Raw genomic sequence first — 26,450 nt, 5'->3', positions numbered from 1 at the left:
GTAGCAAAGAGAGTCCATCGCACAGATCTATATCAGCAATTCGGGGCCCCGTACTGCTGAGTTATGTTTGGGATATGGAAATTCTTATCATTTTACTATGATTAATAGATGGCATCTTTTAGTCATATTCGGATCCGTGTGACTGAAACACTGCTGCTATATTATCTTAGGCAGATAAAGCCTCATCAACTGGAACAAATAGAATGGTCACTGTCACATTTGGTTTATATATATATATATATATATATATATATATATATATGAATCATGTTTGATTGGACCCACTAACAAGTATGAGTACATGTTTATGGATTGACATGGATGAACAATGGGAAACCATGTGCTACAGTTGGAATTCCCTTTTGTCCATTCATGGGCATCCACTCTACAGTTTCTATTGTACTTTGAATGTATACATGTTCTGTGATTGGTGGTCTTGAAGCCACTCCCTGTAACCCCCTTTTGTTAAATAAACCTGCTGTGTCTTGGAGGAGTTGGTTACTCAGAGGAAAACCTCCAGATAGCATTGAATTGACTACAGCAAACGTGTCTGTTCATTTCCTTTGCTGCCGAGCGCTTGGAAACCTTATAGAAAAGAGCGGTACATTGTACTTTTCAGTACAAGCTATTAATAGTGTTTGGTGCGTATTAATCTTGAGCGCACTGAGCGGGTTTCTATGTTCCAAGCCCTATTAATTTCCACGACACAGGCACAGCTTTTATTGTAACCTTTGTGTCTTGCAACTACCCTGTCCAGTATTGTCTCCAAATATCTACCACTACCGGAATATACACCCTGAAAAAGGGGGAATTATGACTTCCCAATAGATAATAGATAATGATAGAGATTAGTGTTCTCTCATTCTTTCATACAATCTTTCAATTTTAGTTATGTTTGGTTCCTTCGAAAAGATCTGGGAGTGCATTTCTGATGAGCAAACTGTATGGCCTCAGAGTGGGAAAATTAACAGATTACTTGAGGGATCACAAGCAAGAGGAAGGAGGTCCTAATTTCTCTATATAGATCCTTATATTACTAGAGGGGTCACCAGCAGGAGGAAGGAGCTCCTGATTATTATATATAGATCTTTATATCACTAGAGGCATCACCAGCAGGAGGATAGCCCTATATTGATCCTTATATCACTGGAAGGGTCACCAGCAGGAAGGATGCCCTGATTCCTCTCAACAGATCTTTACATCACTAGAGGGGTCACCAGCAGGAGAAAGGAGGTCCCAATTCCTCTATATAGATCTTTATATCACTAGAGGGATCACCAGGAGGTCCTGATTCCTCTCTATAGATCTTTACATCACTAGAGGGGTCACCAGCAGGAGGAAGGAGATCCTGATTCCAATATATAGATTTATATCACTAGAGGAGTCATCAACAGGACGAAGGAGGTCCTGATTCCTCTATATAGATCTTTATATCACTAGAAGGATCACGAGCAGGAGGAAGGAGGTACTGATTCCTCTTTTGATCTTTATATCACTAGAGGCAACAACTGGTGAGCAAAAAATGCATCAACACCCCTTGACTTGAGAGACAGACCATATAGTCAAAAATATATATCTTTATTTGTAAAGTTATAAAAAAAAGTATTGTATAAAAATATATGAATATTAAATCCATGTACATCAAAAATACAAAAGAAAGCAGATACCCATTACATCAAATGGACGTATGGCACACATGCAGCCGACTGGGACATACTAGCCAGTCAACCATACATGTGTTGACACCTAACATGTTTCGGACTGATACTGTCCTTCTTCAGAGGTGACACAATGGGTAACGGTATCTTAAAAAAATATAAATATATACCATTAGTGAAAAAATAAATTTCTGTTATATAGTGAATGTACCGTATAAATACATTACATTAAATTCATGATCACCAACGCTCAATTGTTCTCCAATTAGCCCATACTTCATCCATCTCATCAAAAATTGGTAAGGCTAACTATAAACTGTTGACCAGATGGCATTACACACCTAAGTTTCTTAACAAAGTCTTTGCAGACTCTTCCGACTTATGTTGGAGAAGTTGCGGAGAAATAGCTTTGCATGCTCACATCTGGTGGCAATGTCCGCTAATTCGACCATTCTGGTCATCTGTCTTACATTGGATTCAAATAATACAGAGAACGTCTGTCCCACATGATCCATGGGCTGTGTTATTTCACTGTATGGGCATATCAGTAGGCAGATATAAAAAATCCATTACTCCACATCTTCTAAATGCTGCAAAATCTCTCATACCTAGATATTGGAAACAATCCACTATACCTACATTAAAATTATAGTTGCAGACATTTGACCACATGTATCACATGAAAGACCTTACGTACGAGCTCAGAGCTAAGAGCTGGTTCGTCTTCACGTTTTCCTCTGAGTGATTGTCTGTAACATAGGTATAGGCATCACTACTACTATACCACATGTGTCTTTGAGGCGGGTATTCAGTCCTAATCCCCCTCCCCTCCCTCACCCCCCTTTCCCCCCCTTCTGTACCCTCTTTTCCTACTCAACCCTTTCTCTTACATGACATAGGAGCGGTTATGAGTTTTGTACCTTTTTTGCCTGTAACGGATCTTTGTACCCCAGCTGGGCACATCCGCCGAATCTGTGTCTCCTGTCCTCCAAACGCACCCACAGCCTGCAGAGAAGTCATATCCAGCCCTTAATCCCTCAATCACGAGACAATCCACACAGGTGTTGAGGGTTAACCATCCAGAGCTTAAACTGTTTATTACCTTCCAAGACAACAGTTTTACATACAGTTAGGGAAACTCCCCTTAGCCTTTCCACAGAAGGGGGGGAAGGGAACCAACCAATGAGAACTGAACATTTGTACATTTGAAACAAGCAGTCTTAATACACACCCCCTGCGGAGAGATGTCTCCAACTCAGACCATTGTCTGCCATGAATCCACACACTTAGACACAGAAACAGGAGGGGGGGGGGGGGATGGGTTGTAACATTACATTACATTAACTCAATGCCATGAGTCAGTTGTTCAGAGGATGAATAAAGGGAAAATAAAATGCAATGTCCCAAACTCATAAGAAAATGACACAAAGGGGTTTACAATCCAGGGACAGGGTGATCCGTCACCCATAGTGACGGCTAGTACCGTCACATCTCTTCCCCCCCAAAGGTAGACTAATCCAGGTACTAGACCTCCAACTGGTCTGTGCCTGAATTAGTCGGGTAACAAATCCCAAAAAGAGTCAATGTCTGTTTGCCTGGATAATTCGTCGGCGTTGCTTCCCAGGCCAGTAGTGGATGGTAAAGTCAAAAGGCTGCAGCGCCAAACTCCAGTAGCTTCTGGCCCATAGTCTGTCGGTAGGAGGCTTGCGCACAGTCCCCTCCAAAACACACAGTGACAGTGGGTTCTGTCACATTTCTCCCCTTTTAAAAACAGACTAACAAGGTTCCTGACCCTCAAATGGTCTGGACCTGCGTTAGTCACAAACTTCCACCCCAGGCAACCAGGAAAAGTAAAAGAACGACTCTGGCGCTGGGGAGCAACACCGCACATAGGGTCTCCCATGAATAAAAACAGCTGCTGCAGAGTGGGAACAGCTGTCTGCACTCCTCTGATCCAGGGCAGGGTTGCAGATATTGGGGGGAGCTGAATAATTCTCTGCCCTGATGCCAGCGCTTCCGCTGGTAGGGAATGTAGGCTGGTAGGGCTATGCATTTGGGGAGAAAAAGGTACTTGCTTTTCTCCTGGTGTAGTTACGAGCCACTGAGAAGGTATCTTGCAGGGACTGTCTCCCGGATTCTTCATCTCTGGTTCTGATGCTGGGCAGAGACCATCAGCACTCTGTCCTGTAGCCAGCGCTTCTGCTGGGGGGATGAACATTGGGGTAGTGTCCAATTGCTGGGGAGGGAGAATTGCTTCCTCTACTCCCGGTGGGGATATCTGCTGTTGGGAAAACAGCTCACGCAGATCCTCTCTCAGACTCTCCGGATCCAACTCTTTTTCTGATGCTGGGCAGATGCCAGGGGCACTCTGCCCTGTAGCCAGCACTTCTGCTGGGGCGATAAACACTGGGGTAGTGTCCAAGTGCTGGGGAAACGGCTCACTGAGGTCACCCCTCGGACTCCCTGGATCTACCTCTGAGGGTGGGCAGAGGCCAGCGGCACTCTGCCCCGTAGCCAGCGCTTCTGCTGGGGGGATAACCACTGGGGTAGTGTCCAAGTGCTGGGGAAACGGCTCACTGAGGTCACCCCTCGGACTCCCTGGATCTACCTCTGAGGGTGGGCAGAGGCCAGCGGCACTCTGCCCCGTAGCCAGCGCTTCTGCTGGGGGGATGAACATTGGGGTAGTGTCCAATTGTTGGGGAGGGAGAATTGCTTCCTCTACTCCCGGTGGGGATATCTGCTGTTGGGAAAACAGCTCACGCAGATCCTCTCTCAGACTCTCCGGATCCAACTCTTTTTCTGATGCTGGGCAGATGCCAGGGGCACTCTGCCCTGTAGCCAGCACTTCTGCTGGGGCGATAAACACTGGGGTAGTGTCCAAGTGCTGGGGAAACGGCTCACTGAGGTCACCCCTCGGACTCCCTGGATCTACCTCTGAGGGTGGGCAGAGGCCAGCGGCACTCTGCCCCGTAGCCAGCGCTTCTGCTGGGGGGATAAACACTGGGGTAGTGTCCAATTGTTGGGGAGGGAGAATTGCTTCCTCTACTCCCGGTGGGGGTATCTGCTGTTGGGAAAACAACTCACGCAGATCCTCTCTCAAACTCTCCGGATCCAACTCTTTTTCTGATGCTGGGCAGATGCCAGGGGCACTCTGCCCTGTAGCCAGCACTTCTGCTGGGGTGATAAACACTGGGGTAGTGTCCAAGTGCTGGGGAAATGGCTCACTGAGGTCACCCCTCGGACTCCCTGGATCTACCTCTGAGGGTGGGCAGAGGCCAGCGGCACTCTGCCCCGTAGCCAGCGCTTCTGCTGGGGGGATAACCACTGGGGTAGTGTCCAAGTGCTGGGGAAACGGCTCACTGAGGTCACCCCTCGGACTCCCTGGATCTACCTCTGAGGGTGGGCAGAGGCCAGCGGCACTCTGCCCCGTAGCCAGCGCTTCTGCTGGGGGGATAAACACTGGGGTAGTGTCCAATTGTTGGGGAGGGAGAATTGCTTCCTCTACTCCCGGTGGGGGTATCTGCTGTTGGGAAAACAGCTCACGCAGATCCTCTCTCAGACTCTCCGGATCCAACTCTTTCCTTCATCTCGCGGTCGTTCCCTCAGGAACACCTCTCGCGCATGGTACTGCTTCCGGTACATCTCTGTGGAGGAGGGAAGGATCTTCCCCTGATGGTGCCGCTCGTGGCTTAGCGCCTCATGCCAGAGTTGCCGGCGGATCACATCCTCCCAGCCGAGCCTGGTGTGCTCTGTCGCTGGTCCCCGATGGTGCTTCCGCATGCCTTGCAGCCTCCTCCCGAACTCCGCTCTCATGCTGGCTGGTCCCCGTATCACTCCTCGGCAGCTGCCCAGATCTTGAATCCTGGTGGTGGTTTGGATGTCCTGGACTGCAGGAGACATCCCACCGCTGCCAACCAATGTAACGGATCTTTATACCCCAGCTGGGCACATCCGCCGAATCTGTGTCTCCTGTCCTCCAAACGCACCCACAGCCTGCAGAGAAGTCATATCCAGCCCTTAACCCCTCAATCACGAGACAATCCACACAGGTGTTGAGGGTTAACCATCCAGAGCTTAAACTGTTTATTACCTTCCAAGACAACAGTTTTACATACAGTTAGGGAAACTCCCCTTAGCCTTTCCACAGAAGGGGGGGAAGGGAACCAACCAATGAGAACTGAACATTTGTACATTTGAAACAAGCAGTCTTAATACACACCCCCTGCGGAGAGATGTCTCCAACTCAGACCATTGTCTGCCATGAATCCACACACTTAGACACAGAAACAGGAGGGGGGGGGGGATGGGTTGTAACATTACATTACATTAACTCAATGCCATGAGTCAGTTGTTCAGAGGATGAATAAAGGGAAAATAAAATGCAATGTCCCAAACTCATAAGAAAATGACACAAAGGGGTTTACAATCCAGGGACAGGGTGATCCGTCACCCATAGTGACGGCTAGTACCGTCACATTGCCCTAATTAGATATAAATATAACTGGGGCAAGTTTGTGGCCAGAAAATAGGCTGCCCCTTTGGAATTTAACATCACTTTGTTATAAGCTCAAAAAAAGGAGGGGAAAGAAATAATACATATTCATATATTCAAGTCATACCTGTCTGTGGTTTGGCATCAATGCGTGTTAGATCAACACAGCCTCCTCCAGCTATCTGCAGTCACAACTGACCTTAGGGAGTGGGTGTTTAAGTACTTTACCTGAGGGTGGTAAATATTGCCTCAATTAATTGAAGATGTGAATCAGCTGGCTGTTTTGCAGGGGATGCCCTCGTTGTCCCGGCAACGAGAACGCATCCACAGAGGATCCCCCAGTGAGTGGCGTTGTCCGATTGAATCCTTACCGGACACCCTTGTAGACGATCTGTCAACTGGGACAGACAAAGTCTGATCACCCGTATTTCCAGGATGTTGATCGGCAGAGTGGACTCCTCGCAAGTCCAAACCCCCTGGGCCGAATGTCTGCCCAGGGTACCTTCCCACCTGGACAAACTGGCGTCCATGGAGATCACCGTCCAGTATAAGGGAAAGATTTTCCCTGAGGAAGCACCGGAGAGTGGAGCCACCAAAGCAAGGCGCTCCTTGTATCCTGGGTCAACCTGATCAGATTGTCCAGGGATCCAGGATTCCTGTCCCATTTTGCCAGGATCTTCATCTGCAGAGGTCTTGTGTGAAACTGAACAAACGCAACCGCCATGAAAGTGGAAACCATCAATCCCAGCACTTGCATGCAAGTCCTGAGAGATGACCAGCAGTTGGACAACAGCGGCTGAATCGCACGCTGCAGCTTTTGCAGTTTCTCCTCCCGGAGAAACACTTGAACAGAGACCAAATCCAGAGTCAATCCCAGATAATCCAACCTGTTGGGCGGAGCTAGAGCTGATTTCTAAAAATTCAGCGTCCACCCGAACTCTTGTAAAGTTCGCACAGTGATTTACAGATCGTTCTGTAAGACGGAACGCAATCCTTCTCGCAGAAGAAGGTCGTTCAGGTACCCCAGTAGCGCAATTCCTCTCTGTCTGAGTAAGGCGAGTACCGGGGCCAACACTTTTGTGAATACCCAAGGAGCTGATGTGAGACCAAACGGTAACGCCAGGAATTGGTAATGCCCTTCTCCCACCGCAAAGAGAAGGAAGCATTGATGTCCACCATATATTGGAATATGGAGATAGACGTCCTTGATGTCGATGGAGGCCAATAAAAAACCCCCTGCTGAAGGGAAGCAACTACTGTGCGAATGGACTCAATCTTGAATTTTTAAACCTTCACAAAGCAGTTCAAGGCCTTGAGGTCCAAAATTGGATGAACCCTGCCCTCTTTTTCTGGGAACAGTGAAGAGGTTTGAATAAAACCACTGAAAACGTTCCATTTCTGGAACTGGCATAATGACCCCCTACAAGAGCAAATCTTGCACCGCTCCCATGAGGCCCTGCAACTGACCCGGGGATAGGTGTAAGTTGGAAGGGAAGAACCTTGCTAGAGGCAAGGACCAAAACTCGATCTTGTAACCGGATCAGATAAATTTGTGAACCCATTTGTCTTGAAGGAGGGAGGTCCAAGGATCTGGAAAGAAGCAAAGACGTCCCCCCACCCTTTGAATAGGTGAGGGTATCCCTTCAGGCCGAAGAGGACTTGTGTGCGGAGCCAGAGGGGCTCGCTTTTGACCTACCAACCCAGGGTCTCTTGGAACCCCCCGAGAATGCTCGGGAGGGTTTTTAACCCTTGTCCTGGGTGGGACAAAAGGGCCACTTTTGGGCTGAGAATACCGGACTACGTTTGCAGCAAGGCTCTATGTCCTTTGTGCACTGCAGAAGCAGTGTGCTCTTACCACCAGTGAGACCTTTAATGATCTCTTCCATTGAAGCTCCAAATAGATGATCCCCCACAAACAGGAGATCAGTCAGCACCTTCTTGGAAGCTTGTTCCGCAGACCAACATTTTAGCCAAAGCAAACGACGGAGGGTCACCGCAGTCACAGACACCCTGCAGGCCAACGGGGCCGCATCCAGGGAGGCATCACAGATATACTGCAACCCCTGTATGAACTGATCCCTCAATTCCACCAGCTCAGGAGGATGTTGACTCCCTTCCAAATCCTGGCGTAGGATTCTAGCCCATTCCGTTAAGGTCTGAGAGACCAAGGTAATGGCGAACAAGGGCCTCAAAATGTAACCTGTCACAGTGAAAAGATGGCAGACCAGAGCCTCAGCCTTCCTGTCCGCAGGATCTTTAAAGAACGGAGCGTCCTCTACTGGTAGCAAGGTGGCCTGGAAACTTGCGAATCTACTACCAGAGGAACCGTGCGTTTCTTAATAAGGGAATCCTCAAAGGGGTACCTCCGAGCAACACGACCCCTTTAATATAAAGGTTCATACAAAGGAACCGGGGCCTCATTCCTCCTGCTGGTGACCCCTCTAGTGATATAAAGGACTATGTAGAGGAATCCGGACCTCCTTATTACTGCTGGTGATTCCACTAGTGATATAAAGATCTATATAGGGGAATCAGGATCTCTTTCCTCTTGCTGGTGACCCCTCTAGTGATGTAAAGATCTATAGAGAGTACTCAGGACCTCTCTCCTCCTGCTGGTGACCCCTCTAGTGATGTCCGAAATACAAATAAAGATATATATTTTTGACTATATGGGTCTGTCTCTCAAGTCCATGAGGGGTGTTGATGCTTTTTTTGCTCACCAATTGTTGTCTTTGTTAATATTATGGACATTATAGACCTTTTTCTTTAACACACACCAAGGTTCCTCATAGCTTTTATTTCTATTTCACTAGATATATCACCAGTAGGAGTAAGAAGGTCCTGATTCCTCTATATAGAGTATAGAGGAATATAGTCCCACAATGAATGTTGTCAAGGCTATTTTCTCTTCTGAATGAATGTTCTTTTATTATGGGCAGTAGTAAAAATACCAAATAATGACCACTAGATGGAGCTGTGGATCATAGGACATAATTTATATCTTAGTTAGAAGATAATGTTAAATGTTACCAATGGTTACCAATGTTTACATATAGTTGCAAATTCCCTCTAGAGTTCTCTGGAACTGTTACACTGTATGGTGTCCTTTTATGAAACGGAGATGAGCAGTGATCCTGCTGATCACAGCTCATTTCCGATCATTCTCAGTTTATGAAACAGAAATGATCGGGGGAGAACATGTTCTCCGCTGATCATCTCTTCACAGGGGAATCTGTCATTGACTGACACAGAAACAGCCAGGTCATGAAGCTGCGATCCCTGCACTTCACTGGCGATCTGTGCCAGAATTCACACTCCCGGGTTCACCAGCCTGGAGCTTGTGAAGCGGGGAGTGAAGACAGAATCGGGGGAGAACTGAGGGGGAAAAAGGAAGATTATGGACTTCCTTCTTTCTCGTTCAGACCCCCCAACATAGTAATCATGTCCCCCTGCCATATTTATGTATATATATACATGTATATATATACACACATACATGTAGATATATATTTAATGTGTATATATATATATATATTGTATGTATGTGTGTATTCAGTGTATATATATATATATATATATATATATATATTTATGTAAGGGGACAATTATTTATTAACCTTATTGGGGATCGTGTACTCAGCAGTGATAATTTATCACTGCTTGTTAAAGCGCGCCAGGGATTTTCATACTACTGTAATCTCACTTTGTCTCACGAGATTACAGGCGCTCCATTGACTTCTACACAGATCTGCGAGAAAACCGTTCTCCTCTGATCACCCTGGGAGAACTGAAGTTCTCCCCTTCATAAAATGGGTGCCACAGGTGATCATTTTCCCCGGAGAACTGCAGAGAAGCCAATGGAGAAAAAAATTCACCCGTTCATAAAAGAACACCTATGTCCGTTCCTTTCCTTTGCTCCTGAACTCTATCCAGTGGCCATAATGCTGTATTTTACTACTGCCCATAATAAAAGAATGTTCATCCATAGGAGAAAATAGCCTAAGATTTGTTTTTGTCCACTTCTCACAGAACAAATGTATATGCAGAGTCACTGGACGAATAGATATTCAAAAATTGTTTATAAACGGAACCTAAAATGTTGTCACCATCAGGAAACCTGCCCTGAGAAACGCCATGCAGCCATCATCGCTGGAGTGCATGGAGACAGGCAGTGGCTACTGAGAAGGTGCATGAGATCAGCAGCATGGGATGCAACAAAAATGTAAAAAAAGAGGAAGATAGGATGGTATTTTGTACAGTATATTGCCACTGCCCCCACTACATACTGCTCACTGCCCCATTACATACAACTCACTGCCCCCACAATACAGTATATCGCTCACTGCCCCCACTACATACTGCTCACTGCCCCCATTACATACTGCTCACTGCCCCAACTACATACTGCTCACTGCCTCCACTATACAGTTTATCGCTCACTGCCCCCACTACATACTGCTCACTGCCCCCATTACATACAGCTCACTGCCTCCACTATACAGTGTATCGCTCACTGCCCCCCACTACATACTGCTCACTGCCCCCATTGCATACAGCTCACTGCCCCAACTATGCAGTATATCGCTCATTGCCCCCACTACATACTGCTCACTTCCCCCATTTACATACAGCTCACTGCCCCCACTATACAGTATATCGCTCACTGCCCCCACAACATACTGCTCACTGCCTCCCCATTACATACTGCTCACTAGCCCCCATTACATACTGCTCACTGCCCCCACTACATACTGCTCACTGCCCCACTACATACCCCTCACTGCGCCCACTATATAGTATATCGCCCACTGCCCCCACTACATACTGCTCACTGCCCCCATTACATACAGCTCACTGCCACCACTATACAGTAAATCGCTCACTGCCCCCACTACATACTGCTCACTGCCCCCACTACATACTGCTCACTGCCCCCACTAGATACAGCTCACTGCACTCACTACATACAGCTCACTGTCCTCACTACATACAGCTCACTGCCCCCACTATACAGTATATCGCTCACTGCCCCCACTACATACTGCTCACTACCCCCACTACATACAGCTCACTGCCCCCACTACATACTGCTCACTGTCCCCATTACATACTGCTCACTGCCCCCACTACATACTGCTCACTGCCCCATTACATACTCCTCACTGCCCCCACTACATGCTGCTCACTGCCCCCACTATAGAGAATATCACTCACTGCCCCCACTATACAGTATATCGCTCACTGCCCCCACTACATACTGCTCACTGCCCCACTACATACTGCTCACTGCCCCCACTATACATTATATCACTCACTGCCTCCATTATACAGTATATCGCTCACTGCCCACTACATAGCTCATTTCTCCCACTACATACAGCTCACTGCTCCCACTACATTCTGCTCACTGCCCCCAATACATACTGCTCACTGCTCCCATTACATACTGCTCACTGCCCCCACTACATACTGCTCACTGCCCCCACTACATACTGCTCACTGCCCCAATTACATACTGCTCACTGCCCCCACTACATACTGCTCACTGCCCCCACTACATACTGCTCACTGTCCCCATTACATACTGCTCACTGCCACAACTACATACTGCTCACTGCCCCTATTACATACTGCTCACTGTGCCCCACTAAATACTGCTCACTGCCCCCACTATATACTGCTGACTGCCCCCATGACATACTGCTCACTGCCCCACTACATACTGCTCATTGCCCCCATTACATACTGCTCACTGCCCCCACTACATACTGCTCACTGCCCCCACTACATACTACATATCGCTCACTGCCCCACTACATACTGCTTACTGCCCCCACTACATACTGCTCACTGCCCCCACTACATACTGCTCACTGCCCCATTACATACTGCTCACTGCCCCCACTACATACTGCTCACTGCCCCCATTACATACTGCTCACTGCCCCCATTACATACTGCTCACTGCCCCAACTACATACTGCTCACTGCCTCCACTATACAGTTTATCGCTCACTGCCCCCACTACATACTGCTCACTGCCCCCATTATATACAGCTCACTGCCTCCACTATACAGTGTATCGCTCACTGCCCCCCACTACATACTGCTCACTGCCCCCATTGCATACAGCTCACTGCCCCAACTATGCAGTATATCGCTCATTGCCCCCACTACATACTGCTCACTTCCCCCATTTACATACAACTCACTGCCCCCACTATACAGTATATCGCTCACTGCCCCCACAACATACTGCTCACTGCCTCCCCATTACATACTGCTCACTAGCCCCCATTACATACTGCTCACTGCCCCCACTACATACTGCTCACTGCCCCACTACATACCCCTCACTGCGCCCACTATATAGTATATCGCCCACTGCCCCCACTACATACTGCTCACTGCCCCCATTACATACAGCTCACTGCCACCACTATACAGTACATCGCTCACTGCCCCCACTACATACTGCTCACTTCCCCCACTACATACTGCTCACTGCCCCCACTACATACAGCTCACTGCACTCACTACATACAGCTCACTGTCCTCACTACATACAGCTCACTGCCCCATTACATACAGCTCACTGCCCCCACTATACAGTATATCGCTCACTGCCCCACTACATACTGCTCACTACCCCCACTACATACAGCTCACTGCCCCCACTACATACTGCTCACTGTCCCCATTACATACTGCTCACTGCCCCCACTACATACTGCTCACTGCCCCATTACATACTCCTCACTGCCCCCACTACATGCTGCTCACTGCCCCCACTATAGAGAATATCACTCACTGCCCCCACTATACAGTATATCGCTCACTGCCCCCACTACATACTGCTCACTGCCCCCACTACATACTGCTCACTGCCCCCACTATACATTATATCACTCACTGCCTTCATTATACAGTATATCGCTCACTGCCCACTACATAGCTCATTTCTCCCACTACATACAGCTCACTGCTCCCACTACATTCTGCTCACTGCCCCCATTACATACTGCTCACTGCTCCCATTACATACTGCTCACTGCCCCCACTACATACTGCTCACTGCCCCGACTACATACTGCTCACTGCCCCAATTACATACTGCTCACTGCCCCCACTACATACTGCTCACTGTCCCCATTACATACTGCTCACTGCCGCAACTACATACTGCTCACTGCCCCTATTACATACTGCTCACTGTGCCCCACTAAATACTGCTCACTGCCCCCACTATATACTGCTGACTTCCCCCATGACATACTGCTCACTGCCCCACTACATACTGCTCATTGCCCCCATTACATACTGCTCACTGCCCCCACTACATACTGCTCACTGCCCCCACTACATACTACATATCGCTCACTGCCCCACTACATACTGCTTACTGCCCCCACTACATACTGCTCACTGCCCCCACTACATACAGCTCACTGCCCCCGCTATACAGTATATCGCTCACTGCCCCCACTACATACAGCTCACTGCCCCCACTACATACTGCTCACTGCCCCCACTATACAGTATATCGTTCAATGCCACTACATACTGCTCACTGTTCCCACAACATACTGCTCACTGCACCCACTACATACTGTACTGCTCACTGCCCCATTACATACTCCTCACTGCCCCCACTACATGCTGCTCACTACTCCCCCTATACAGTATATCACTCACTGCCCCCACTACATACTGCTCACTGCCCCCACTACATACAGCTCACTGCCCCCGCTATACAGTATATCGCTCACTGCCCCCACAACATACTGCTCACTGCCCCCCATTACATACTGCTCACTAGCCCCCATTACATACTGCTCACTGCCCCCACTAAATACTGCTCACTGCCCCCACTACATACAGCTCACTGGCCCCGCTATACAGTATATCGCTCACTGCCCCCACAACATACTGCTTACTGCCCACCATTACATACTGCTCACTAGCCCCCACTACATACAGCTCACAGCCCCCACTACATACTGCTCACTGCCCCCACTACATACCCCTCACTGGGCCCACTATATAGTATATCGCCCACTGCCCCCACTACATACTGCTCACTGCCCCCATTACATAAAGCTCACTGCCACCACTATACAGTACATCGCTCACTGCCCCCACTGCATACTGCTCACTGCCCCCACTACATACTGCCCACTGCCCCACTACATACTGCCCACTGCCCCCACTACATACAGCTCACTGCACTCACTACATACAGCTCCCTGCCCTCACTACATACAGCTCACTGCCCCCATTACATACAGCTCACTGCCCCCACTATACAGTATTTCGCTCACTGCCCCCACTACATACTGCTCACTACCCCCACTACATACAGCTCACTGCCCCCACTACATACTGCTCACTGTCCCCATTACATACTGCTCACTGCCCCCACTACATACTGCTCACTGCCCCATTACATACTCCTCACTGCCCCCACTACATGCTGCTCACTGCCCCCACTATAGAGAATATCACTCACTGCCCCCACTATACAGTATATCACTCACTGCCCCCACTACATACAGCTCACTGCCCCCACTACATACTGCTCACTGCCCCCACTACATACTGCTCACTGCCCCCACTATACAGTATATCACTCACTGCCTCCACTATACAGTATATCGCTCACTGCCCACTACATAGCTCATTTCTCCCACTACATACAGCTCACTGCTCCCACTACATTCTGCTCACTGCCCCCATTACATACTGCTCACTGCTCCCATTACATACTGCTCACTGCCCCCACTACATACTGCTCACTGCCCCCACTACATACTGCTCACTGCCCCCATTACATACTGCTCACTGCCCCCACTACATACTGCTCACTGCCCCCACTACATACTGCTCACTGTCCCCATTACATACTGCTCACTGCCGCCACTACATACTGCTCACTGCCGCCACTACATACTGCTCACTGTGCCCCACTACATACTGCTCACTGCCCCCACTATATACTACTCACTGCCCCCACTACATACTGCTCATTGCCCCCATTACATACTGCTCACTGCCCCCACTACATACTGCTCACTGCCCCCACTACATACTGCATATCGCTCACTGCCCCACTACATACTGCTCACTGCCCCCACTACATACTGCTCACTGCCCCCACTACATACAGCTCACTGCCCCCGCTATACAGTATATCGCTCACTGCCCCCACTACATACAGCTCACTGCCCCCACTATACAGTATATTGCTCAATGCCACTACATACTGCTCACTGTTCCCACTACATACTGCTCACTGCCCCCACTACATACTGATCACTGCTCCCCCTATACAGTATATCACTCACTGCCCCCACTACATACTGCTCACTGCCCCCACTACATACAGCTCACTGCCCCCGCTATACAGTATATCTCTCACTGCCCCCACTAAATACAGCTCACTGCCCCCACTACATACTGCTCATTGCCCCACTATACAGTATATCGCTCAATGCCCCCACTACAGACTGCTCACTGTTCCCACTACATATTGCTCACTGCCCCCACTACATACTGCTCACTGCCCCACTACATACTGCTCACTGACCCCATTACGAACTGCTCACTGCCCTCACTACATACCGCTCACTGCCCCCACTACATACTGCTCACTGCCCCCACTACATACTGCACACTGTCCCCATTATATACTGCTCACAGCCCCCACTACAAACTGCTCACTGCCCCCACTACATACTGCTCACTGCCCCATTATATACCGCTCACTGCCCTCTACATACTGCTAACTGCCCCCATTTCATACTGCTCACTGCCACCATTACATACCACTCACTTCCCCCACTGCATACCGCTCACAACCGTCATTACATACCCCTCACTGCTTCCATTTCATACCGCTCACTGCCGTCACTACATACCGCTCACTGCCCCCATTACATACCATTTGCTGCCCCCACTACATACCGCTCACTGCCCCCATTACATACAGCTAACTGCCTCCACTACGTACCGCTCACTATCTCCACTACATACCGTTCACTATCTTCACTACATATGGTTCACTAAATACACTACATACCGCTCACTGCCCCCACTACATACCCCTCACATTAAAATTTTCAAAGTTTTGGTCCCCTGTTTCAGAGTATAACCTCATAGGCAGAGACCAGAGTGCAGGAATTTGGAGAAATCCACTGGGTGATGTCCCCCGGAGTCAAAGAAAATACCAGCCTCACCTACACTGTACACAGGGAGCTGTACACAATTTCCCTCCTCAGGTGTTCAGAGGCCGGTGAGTTTTCTGCATCAAAAGGCCCTGCACCAACAATGCAAATCTGCAAGGGACTTCTGGGTCAACCAGAAGTCCCTGAAGCTTGGAAGACATCTAACCCCCTGGAGAAGCACAAATGTGGGCAAACCTTCATGTGGAAAAGGACTTATCTGTAGGCTTGGCAGGCTTAGACTGCTAAGGACATATGGTATCTGAGGAAGCGGTGGACTTAGAAGCTTTGGCTTGGAAGCCTTTACAATCAATTTAAGGGCTGAATCTCTGCTAGACCCACCTTCGAAAACACAATCAGATTCCAGTGCTTCTTCTTTACTTTGATCGGAGAAATAGTCACTATCTGAGGACAATTTATTAGGCTCTAAATTTTGTTTAAGTAGAAGATGGTCAGTAGATTTTAGTTGAGCAGTATCTCGCTCGTGTTCCTCAGTCTTCTGGAATCCTGCAGAGGGAAGAAATGGAAGGTGTGAGGGTGTTCTAGAGATTTATTTTGAAAAAAAGTTTATTCAAACAAAGCACTTCAAATCTATTTGTACATCTAGGATGACAGGATGGCTGTATGTCGAAGGTTCCAGGTCATGGCGCAGCTGGTAGCACTTAGTCATTTTTCACTAGAAATGTCCTATAAGGTTAAAGATGTTTCTCTGTTCATGCAAGTATATTCCTCAGCTCTAATTCATGTAAAAAATATTCCATGAAAATTAGAAATAGTCAGAGGAAATACTTTATTATCTCATATGACATATCCCATGTGATATTAACAAAAAAAAAAAAAAAAAGAATCAAAAGGGGATATGTAGGTGTGAAAAAACTAAAATGAACACCAAAAAATTTTAGTTAAAAATTTATTACAACTTTATTACACTAATAAGTTATTTAAAAAAAAAAACCCTCTTGAATATTGAATAAAAAGATAAAAAATAAAGTGAGACATACACATAATTAAATATAAAAAATATACTGATGAGATTAAAAAGGTAATTAATACACTAATATGACCAATAGGTGTCTCTAGGTATTCTGTCAGGGGCGTAACTACAGGGGTTGCAGGGGTTGCAATCGCTACCGGGCCCCATGCTCCAGGGGGCCCGGTAGCAAACCAGTGGGTGAACTTCTAGGATCTCAAAGGTCACACTTGCGACCGGGCCCTGGCATTTCACCACTGTGGGGAGGCCCCAAGATTGCAGGAAGGGGGCCCACTGCAGAACTTGTGAAAGGATCCTGATGCGGGACCATAATAAAAGGCCATGCAATGAGATTAAAGAGCCCCAGGATTAGTGGGAAGAGCCCCGGGCTTGAAGGGAAGGGCCCCGGCCAGGGGTCTGGGGGGCCCTTCATGGTTTCTTGCATCGGGGCCCTGAAGGTTCTAGTTACGCCTCTGTATTCTGTTATGCTACACATAGATTTAGCACTTGTAACTGATTATCCAACATGTTTCTTGGAACAAAGTCCACTTTTTCAGGGATACATGTGCAACTGGCAACAGATCTGCTGTTAGAAATCACAGGTCCCAATACAGCCCCCCGGGCCGAAAGTGACTAAGGACAAAGATTTATCACTCCCTTTCTCTGCAACCTTAGCTGCACAGATGAATGAATAGGAAGCACACTGAGGCTTTCTGCTCATAGACAAACTGAAGCATAGTAGATACAGCTTACTATGCTTCAGTGATGAATGGAGTGATTGGTACTGATCGCTCACTGTGTTCATTCAGGAAAGGAAGGGGCCATAAAATTACATATTTACCATCCGTTCCCCCGCTCTCCATCCTGAAACATCCCTCAGTGTGCCTGCCGCAGCTGTCAGCGGGAGAGGAGAGAAGGGAAGCCGACAGCACTGTGGGGGGAAAGGGGCACACAGGGGGGGCCCCGACAGCAGATGGAAGAGACGCATGTGCTAGAACCAAGCCCCCTGCAATGCAGCCGGAGGGAAAAAGAAAAGGAGAAGCTGGCCATGCTGCAGGGGGAGGCAAAGGAGGATTGGTGTCTGCAATAAGACAGTAAAAGCCAGCCCTCCTGCTCGGCAGGTGCCCAGGCCCTCTTTTGAACTCATGGGGCCCAGGCCCAGTACAGGAGGGCTGGCTGCACTGCCTGATCAGTGGCCTTGGCTGGCAATGTGAGTGTATCTCACCAAGGGAGTTGTGATAGTGTTGCTTGAACACAGAACACTCAATTACATTTAAAAAATTCAAGGTTTTTCGTTTCCTGTTCCCCAGTGTGACCTCATGGGCTAAAACAGCGCAAAGATTTGGAGAAAACCATTGGACACTGCCAAACCCACCAATGCTGTGGTTAATGACCTGAATTATCTGCTGGCAGCACTTTGGTTTCCTGGGTGGAAAGTTGTAGATCCAGCATCCACCAGTGGGTGTCTCCAAGCAGCCAGCAGTTTTTGATAATCAGTCTCCTCCTATTGCTGGCTGCTGGGAGGGTACTTAAGTCCCTCTTTTGCTGATACATCGTGCTTCAGTGATTTGCTTGCTTGCTGTGCTATGTCTGATGCTGTTGATATATATCCTGCTCCTGATCTTGCTCTAGCCCTGCATCCTGCACCTTGCTGCCTTACATCTGCTCCCCCTGTTCCTGATCTCAATCTTGTTTCCCCCCCTTACTTGCATTTCTGTTATTCCTGGTTATCTTGTATATATATATATATATATATATATATATATATATATATATATATATATTGTACATATTGTATATAGTTAGTTTGTTAGGCTTCCAGTTACAGTGTTACACAGTTACATGTAGGTTATATAGCTCTAGTTCAATTGTATCTTCACGTTTGCTTTTTTTTCCTGTTTGGTCTGTGGATGTCTTTTGTTTTATTGTTAATTTAGTTCACTATATATAGTCTTTTCTCAGTTTCTAAAGTGTAGCCATGCAGATCTGGCCATCTCTGCTGCAGATTCCTGACAGCTGTACACAGGGGGCTGTATACACTTGCTCAGGTGCTCACGGGACTGGCGAGTTTCAATCTTTTCTTTTTATTTTGAACTTGATAAAACACAGTGGACCAACACCAGCAGATGACATGGCTCCACAAATCATCATTTTCTGTGCAATATTTTGCATTTAATTTGGAAATCAAGGAGTCTGGAGGAGGAGTGGAGAGGCACAGAATCCAAGTTGCATGAGGTCCAATGTGAACTTTCCACAGTCAGTGATGATTTGGGGAGCCTGTAATAAGGAACCGCTCCATACGCTGGTGCTCGGGAAGCTTCTTCACATTTTAGGGTCTCCTGGTCTCCCATACTGATTTAATCCAAGCCAATACAAACTCATTTTCCTGAAGGAGATTAGAGAATGAAGGTTAATTGTCAATATCAGAGTAGGTAGCCTTTGCGTTCCTGGACATCATGGCAGCCCAAGGATCCTCATCATTGGAGGCAGCAGAGAGAGGAGAATTGGGGAGCTTTGTAGGGGCCTAAAATGAGTTAGCAGCAAAGGATTCCAGTGATACAAATGAAACCTATATGCAAGAGGAGGAAATTTAACACTTTGCAGGCTAAGCTCCCAGTGGCCCCTTTAAAAAGCACCACAGTCTGCAAAAGGTAGGAGGCAGAAGCCTGTCCTAGAAGCTCCAAAGTAGAGGAACAATTTTCCCCTGATGCCATCAGACATATTGCTTACAACAGTGCAAACAAACATAAAAACTGATTTTGTTTTTTTTTTTTACAAATAGGCACTGGCAGAGGAGAGCTCTTTGCAGAAACTAGGCAGGAGGGCACTTCTGGAGATCTGGATAAAGGAAAGGCATAATGCCTAACACACCTATAGAGTGGTGCTGAGGCTGGAGCCACCACCCATGCTGCAGTCCAGAGCATCTCCAAAGGCTGCCCAAGGGACAAAGGGGCTCCACAAAGGGCCCCAGAAAGACCCAGTGTAGCATAACAAGGAAAATCAGCTCTTCCTGCTTCCATGGTATTTCTGGGCCGTGACTTAGCTAGGATTTAAGTGGATAGGGTGGAGTGGCCTGAGTGTGAGGTGAGAGTGTCCTCTGTTGCAGCTGTATGCTCTGTGAGTCTCTGTGCAGCGTCAGCGTATGAGTCACTCACTAGAGGCATGGGGGCGGGATCACGGATCTTGTCTCTGCCGCCATCTTGCTGTAGCCCTGCTCCAGCAGCGGGGAAAAACTCCGAGAGCTTCTTGAGCGGCATTGTTTCGGCTCTCCTCCTACTCATCATCCCGCAGTGTCGCCCGGGGTTCTGCTGAAGCAGTGGGTGTAGGTAGCGGCTATGGAAGGCTCGTATCGCGCCGTAGATATGCTGGATGCCCATTGATTCAGGAGCTCCCGAATCAAGCGGCCATTAGCTCCGCGGTCTCCATGCCTTTCCTTCCATGGTATTTCCATGTGGCTACCATGGCTAGGAACTCCCCAGTCTTTCAAAACTATAGCAGCAGTCCCAGGAGGACAGTAAACATAGTCCCCACACAGCCAAAGTGGACCCCCACCCAGTGCTCCATCTAACAGGAAAGAAGCACCATACACCACATACAGACTAGGAAGAAATCCTTCACACCAAAAATACTGAGCTGTGTGGGAATTGATGGAGATTGGCTACCAACAGCAGAGTTTTTGTTTGTGTTCTACTCTTGCAGGAGGCAACATAACCCAACCGTGAGGAACAGAGAAAGCCATGCCTTTCAATGAATGAAGAGAAATGCAATGATGTAGAACACTGAATTAAATGTTAGTTTCAGTGCTTTGGTGATATGAGGTTGTCAGGAGCCGATCTCTGCTTTCCATAGAGAACAGCAGAGCATTTATCAGAAGTGAATGATGCTCAAGAGGAGGAATGATAAGGGAAGATAAATCCACGCCAGTCACTAGCAATGTTAACAGTTCCACCAAAACTACATTTTGTAAAAAAAAAAAAAAAAAACAATATCTGTAGGGTGATGGCAAAGTCTATATAGTGCATTGTCATTCAGGTAAACTCACCTTCTATAGGTTTTTTATCCCTATTTGCATCACACCTGTAGCCACTTTCTAAAATGTCAGGCAAGTTTACATCTCTCTTGCAATTTTTAAACTTCCAGGACCCTGCAGAGGGAAGATGTTTAAGATGTCGGAGTTTGTTAGTGGTATGAGGTTTCTCAATGAAGAACATCAAATTTGTCTTACATGCTGTAACTAATGCCTCGTTTCCATTGAGCGGAACGGTTCGGGTCGGTACAGTTTGGAAGGGTTAGAATGGTCCGGCCTATTCAGGTGAGCGTTTCTATTGCAAGTCGGACCATCAGGGGTCATGCGGGGTTTCCAACAAATGTGGTGTTTGTTTTGTGCTTTCGTTTGACGTGAGCACTGACATTTTCCTGTGCGCCAATCAGTGGAATGTATCGTGTGACGACAGTAGCTCCGCCCTAACCGTACCATACTATTTCCTATGGCCCTACATCTGAAGGAGGACCAGGAATGGTGCGGTTTGGTTCGGTTGTATGGGACACTTTCTCAAATGGAAACACTCAAAATAGCGTACCGAACCGACCCAAACCGATCCACTTAGTGGAAACGAGGTATAACAATCAGTAGGTAGGATGCAGTTGTAGTGTAAAATCCCTGGCACACTGCACATGCTGCATATGGCCTTCAATACAAGTAGGAGGCATTGGCGTTTAGAAGAAAATTCCAAAAATAGATACATGTTTCAAAACACCCCTATGAGAAGCTAAGTCAGCCAAAAAAGTTTCACTGACTCTGACAGAGAGAAGGTAAAGTAGATCTAGAACAGCCAGGAACCCTAGGAGTCCTCCAGAGGTTGGGGGTTTCCTTCAGTGGTGGTTAACTGACCTAGTTCTAGGGTCAATCTCATTTGGCAGAGCCAGCTTGCAAGACACCAATGATCTTCTTAGCAGTCTGTAAGGGGCATTCTTTCCACTAGCCATCAAAGTAAAAGACATTTTTCTGACTGACCCCCCAATGAATTGGCTTTAGTAGAGGTTCTTCGACACACAAAAATTATTTCAGGAATTCCTCTACGGTTAACAAAAAAAAAAAAGAAGGTTAATCTACACTATATTGCCAAAAGTATTGAAAAGTATTGGGACGCCTGCCTTTACACGTACATTAACTTTAATCCCAGTCTTAGTCCATAGGGTTCAATATTGAGTTGGCCCACCCTTTGCAGCTATAACAGCTTAAACTCTTCTGGGAAGGCTGTCCACAAGGTTTAGGAGTGTGCCTATGGGAATGTTTGACCATTCTTTCAGAAGTGCATTTGTGAGGTCAGGAACTGATGTTGGATGAGCTCGCAGTCTCCGCTCTAATTCATCCCAAAAGTGTTCTATCGGGTTGAGGTCAGGACTCTATGCAGGCCAGTTAAGTTCCTCCACCCCAAACTCATCCCAGACTGGGATGCCATTAAAGTTCATGTATGTGTAAAGGCAGGTGTCCCAATACTTTTGGCAATATAGTGTATATTAAGGTAAATAAACCCTTATAAAGCATGGTACAATATGCTCCAATAAGTAAAAGATTCCTTCCTGATTCCTTAAGACAATCAGATATTCCCTGGATCAACATACGATTACTATTGTAAGTTTAAATTAGTGTGGTGCTCTTGATAAGGCTGCATTGATACTTTGCTTTTCATCTGTTGCAAAAGTTTGTAACGTATTTTCAAATGAAAATTCTTTAATAAAAATTACCTGAAAATTAGTGCGGCGCTCACTAATAAATAAATGTATATGAAAACAAAACCGATTCATGATAAATCACAAAGTGTAAACAGTGCATTAAACCTAATAAGTGAATTTGTTACTAAAATACTTTGATTTCAATTTCAATAAAATTCATTAATAAACAGCGCCTTGGAAAATTATTAATACTCCTTGAAATTTCCCACATTTTGTCATGTTACAACCAAAAACGTAAACTTATTTTATTGAGGTTTTATGTGATAGACCAACACAAAGTGGCACATAATTGTGAAGTTGAAGGAAAATGATAAATGGTTTTCAACATTTTTATCAAATAAATCTGCCAAAAGTATAGCTGCATTTGTATTCACCCCCCTTTACTCTGATACCCCATAACTAAAATCTAGTGCAACCAATTGCCTTCAGAATTCACCTAATTAGAAATAGAATCCACCTGTGTGTAATTTAATCTCAGTATAAATACAGCTGTTCTGTGAAGCCCCCCTGTGAACCAACAGCAATATGAAGGCCAAGGAACACACCAGACAGGTCAGGGATAAAGTTGTGGAGAAGTAGCTTCAGTAGCCAAGCTTTGACCTTCTCACAGAGCGCTGTTCAATCCATCATGGGAAAATGGAAAGAGTATGGCACAACTGCAACCCTACCAAGACATGGCCGTCCACCTAAACTGACCGGCCGGGCAAGGAGAGCATTCATCAGTGAAGCAGCCAAGAGGCCCATGGGAACTCTGGAGGAGCTGCAGAGATCCACAGCTCAGGTGGGAGAATCTGTCCACAGGACAACTATTAGTCGTGCGCTCCACAAATCTGTCCTTTATGGAAGAGTAAGAAGAAGAAAGCCATTGGTGGAAGAAAGCCATAAGAAGTCCTGTTTGCAGTTTGTGAGAAGCCATGTGGGGGACACAGCAAACATGTGGAAGAAGGCGCTCTGGTCAGATGAGACCAAAACTGGACTTTTTTGGCCTTAAAGGAAAACACTATGTGTGATAGAAAACTAACACTGCACATCACCCTGAACACACCATCCCCACCATGGTGGTGGCAGCATCATGTTGTGGGGATGCTTTTCTTCAGCAGAGACAGGGAAGCTGGTCATAGTTGATGGGAAGATGGATGGAGCCAAATACAGGGCAATCTTAAAAGAAAATCTGTCTGCAAAAGACTTGAGACTGGGGCGGAGGTTCACCTTACAGCAGGACAACGACCCGAAACATACAGCCAGAGCTACAATGGAATGGTTTACATCAAAGCATATTCATGTGTTAGAATGGCCCAGTCACAGTCCAGACCTAAATCACATTGAGAATCTGTGGCAGGACCTGAAAATTGCTGTTCACAGACGCTCTCCATCCAATCTGACAGAGCTTGAGATATTCTGCAAAGAAGAATGGGCAGAAATGTCCTCTCTAGATGTGCAAAGCTGGTAGAGACATCCCCAAAAAGACTTGCAGCTGTAATTGCAGGGAAAGGCGGTTCTACAAAGTATTGACTCTGGGGGGTGAATACAAATGCAGCCACACTTTTCACAGATGTATTTGTATAATTTATCATTTTCCTTTCACTTCAATTATGTTCCACTTTGTGTCGGTCTATCACATAAAATATATTTACGTTTTTGGTTGTAACATGACAAAATGTGGAAAATTTCAAGAGATGTGAATACTTTAACAAGGCACTGTACCTAAACCACAGAAATTACCCAAATGGCCCTGATGAAAAGTTTCCATCCCCTGGAATGTTTGGTCTTGGTACAGACACACAAGGTGAGACACGGGTTAAAATGGCAATTAACCACTTAGCGACCGCCGTCGATTTACGTTGGTACTTTGACGCTAAATACCGGGGGTATGGCGGCAGATAGCAGACATAACTCCGGTATTTTTTGAAACGGCAGACGGTCCCAGCGTTGGATTCGCCGCAGGATCACCCTTATGGTGGGCGGAAGAGGTGCCCCCCCTCCTGTCGCATCCCGTCCGTTTCCCCCGCTTACCGGACTCGCCGATACAGACAGGAAGCCGCTCCTTACAGACAGGAAGTCGAGTGAGGGCAAGATGGCCCCCACACAACTCTATGGTCTTGGAGGACCGGAGCAACATCAAACGTCGTTGCCTAGCAACCGGTATAAAGGGCCGATTTTTTTTTTCAACAATTTTTTTTCTTTTTTAGTGTACATGTGAGATGTGAGGTTTTTTGACCCCCAGATCTCACAATAAAGAGATCCTGTCCTGCTTATTTCTATTACACAGGATGTTTACATTCCTTGTAATAGGAATAAAAATGATCAAAAATTGTATTTTCTTTTTTAAACTGTGTAAAAATAAAAAATAATAAATAAAATAAATAGGAAAAAAAATAAAGCACCATGTCCCCGTTAGCTCGCGCTCAGAAGTGAATGCATACGCAAGTCCCGCCCACATATGTAAACGGTGTTCAAACCACACATGTGAGGTATCGCCACGATCGTTAGAGTAAGAGCAATAATTTGAGCCATAGACCTCCTCTGTAACTCTAAGCTGGTAACGTGTAGGAATTTTTAAATTGGCACCTACGGGGATTTTTAAGTACCAAAGTTTGTCACCATTCCACGAGCGTGCGCAATTCTGAACCATGACATGTTGGGTATCTATTTACTCGGCGTAACATTATCTTACACATTATAGAAAAAAATTGAGCTAACATTACTGTTTTCTTATTTTTTAATTAAAAAAAGTGAACTTTTCCCAAAAAAACTGCGTTTGGAAGACTGCGCAAATACCGTGTGATAAAAAATATTGCAACGATCTCCATTTTATTCTCTAGGGTTCTCTAGGGTGCTAAAAATATATATATATTGGGGGTTCTAAGTAATTTTCTAGCAAAAAAAATGATTTTAGCTTGTAAACACCAAGTGTCAGAAATAGGCCTGGTCCTTAAGTGGTTAAAGTTTAATTTCCCACAATAAGTATCTGTGTATAAATAGTCAATAAGTTTGTTAACTCTCACGTGGATGCACTGAGCAGGCTAGATACTGAGCCATGGGGAGCAGAAAAGAACTGTCAAAAGACCTGCATAACAAGGTAATGGAACTTTATAAAGATGGAAAAGGATATAAAAAGATATCCAAAGCCATGAATTTGCCAATACTGTTCAATCGCTTATTAAAAAGTGGAAAAAATGGGGATCTCTTCATACCAAACCAAGATCTGGTAGACAAAGAAAGATTGCAGCCACAACTGCCAAAAGTACGGTGTGGTTGTTTTTAAGGAGAACAATACAACGATACTGGTCGAGTTGCCAGAAAAAAAGCCTTTACTGCGCCAATGTCACAATAACGCCCGGTGACGCATGCCAAGGTGTTGTTGTCCGGCATTA

At 46.6% G+C, this 26,450-nt stretch overlaps 1 protein-coding gene across 1 annotated transcript in view; it reads right to left on the bottom strand.

The window, feature by feature from the left end:
* Positions 1-26,450, bottom strand: part of LOC309547914 (uncharacterized protein) — a gene marked incomplete at its 3' end in the record, with an annotated part of 99,529 nt that overhangs the window by 10,744 nt on the left and 62,335 nt on the right. The window contains exons 5-6 of the mRNA XM_082247914.1: positions 16,713-16,877; positions 6,661-6,853 (exon numbers count right to left, since the gene is read on the bottom strand). Of these exons, the coding sequence (XP_082104040.1) occupies positions 6,661-6,853; positions 16,713-16,877 (358 nt within the window). The remainder of the gene's footprint in view (positions 1-6,660; positions 6,854-16,712; positions 16,878-26,450) is intronic.

The sequence above is a fragment of the Pelophylax lessonae genome (assembly GCF_965119305.1).
Source record: "Pelophylax lessonae genome assembly, chromosome: 2".
Lineage (NCBI taxonomy): Eukaryota > Metazoa > Chordata > Amphibia > Anura > Ranidae > Pelophylax > Pelophylax lessonae.
This window is presented reverse-complemented; position numbering and strand designations above follow the sequence as displayed.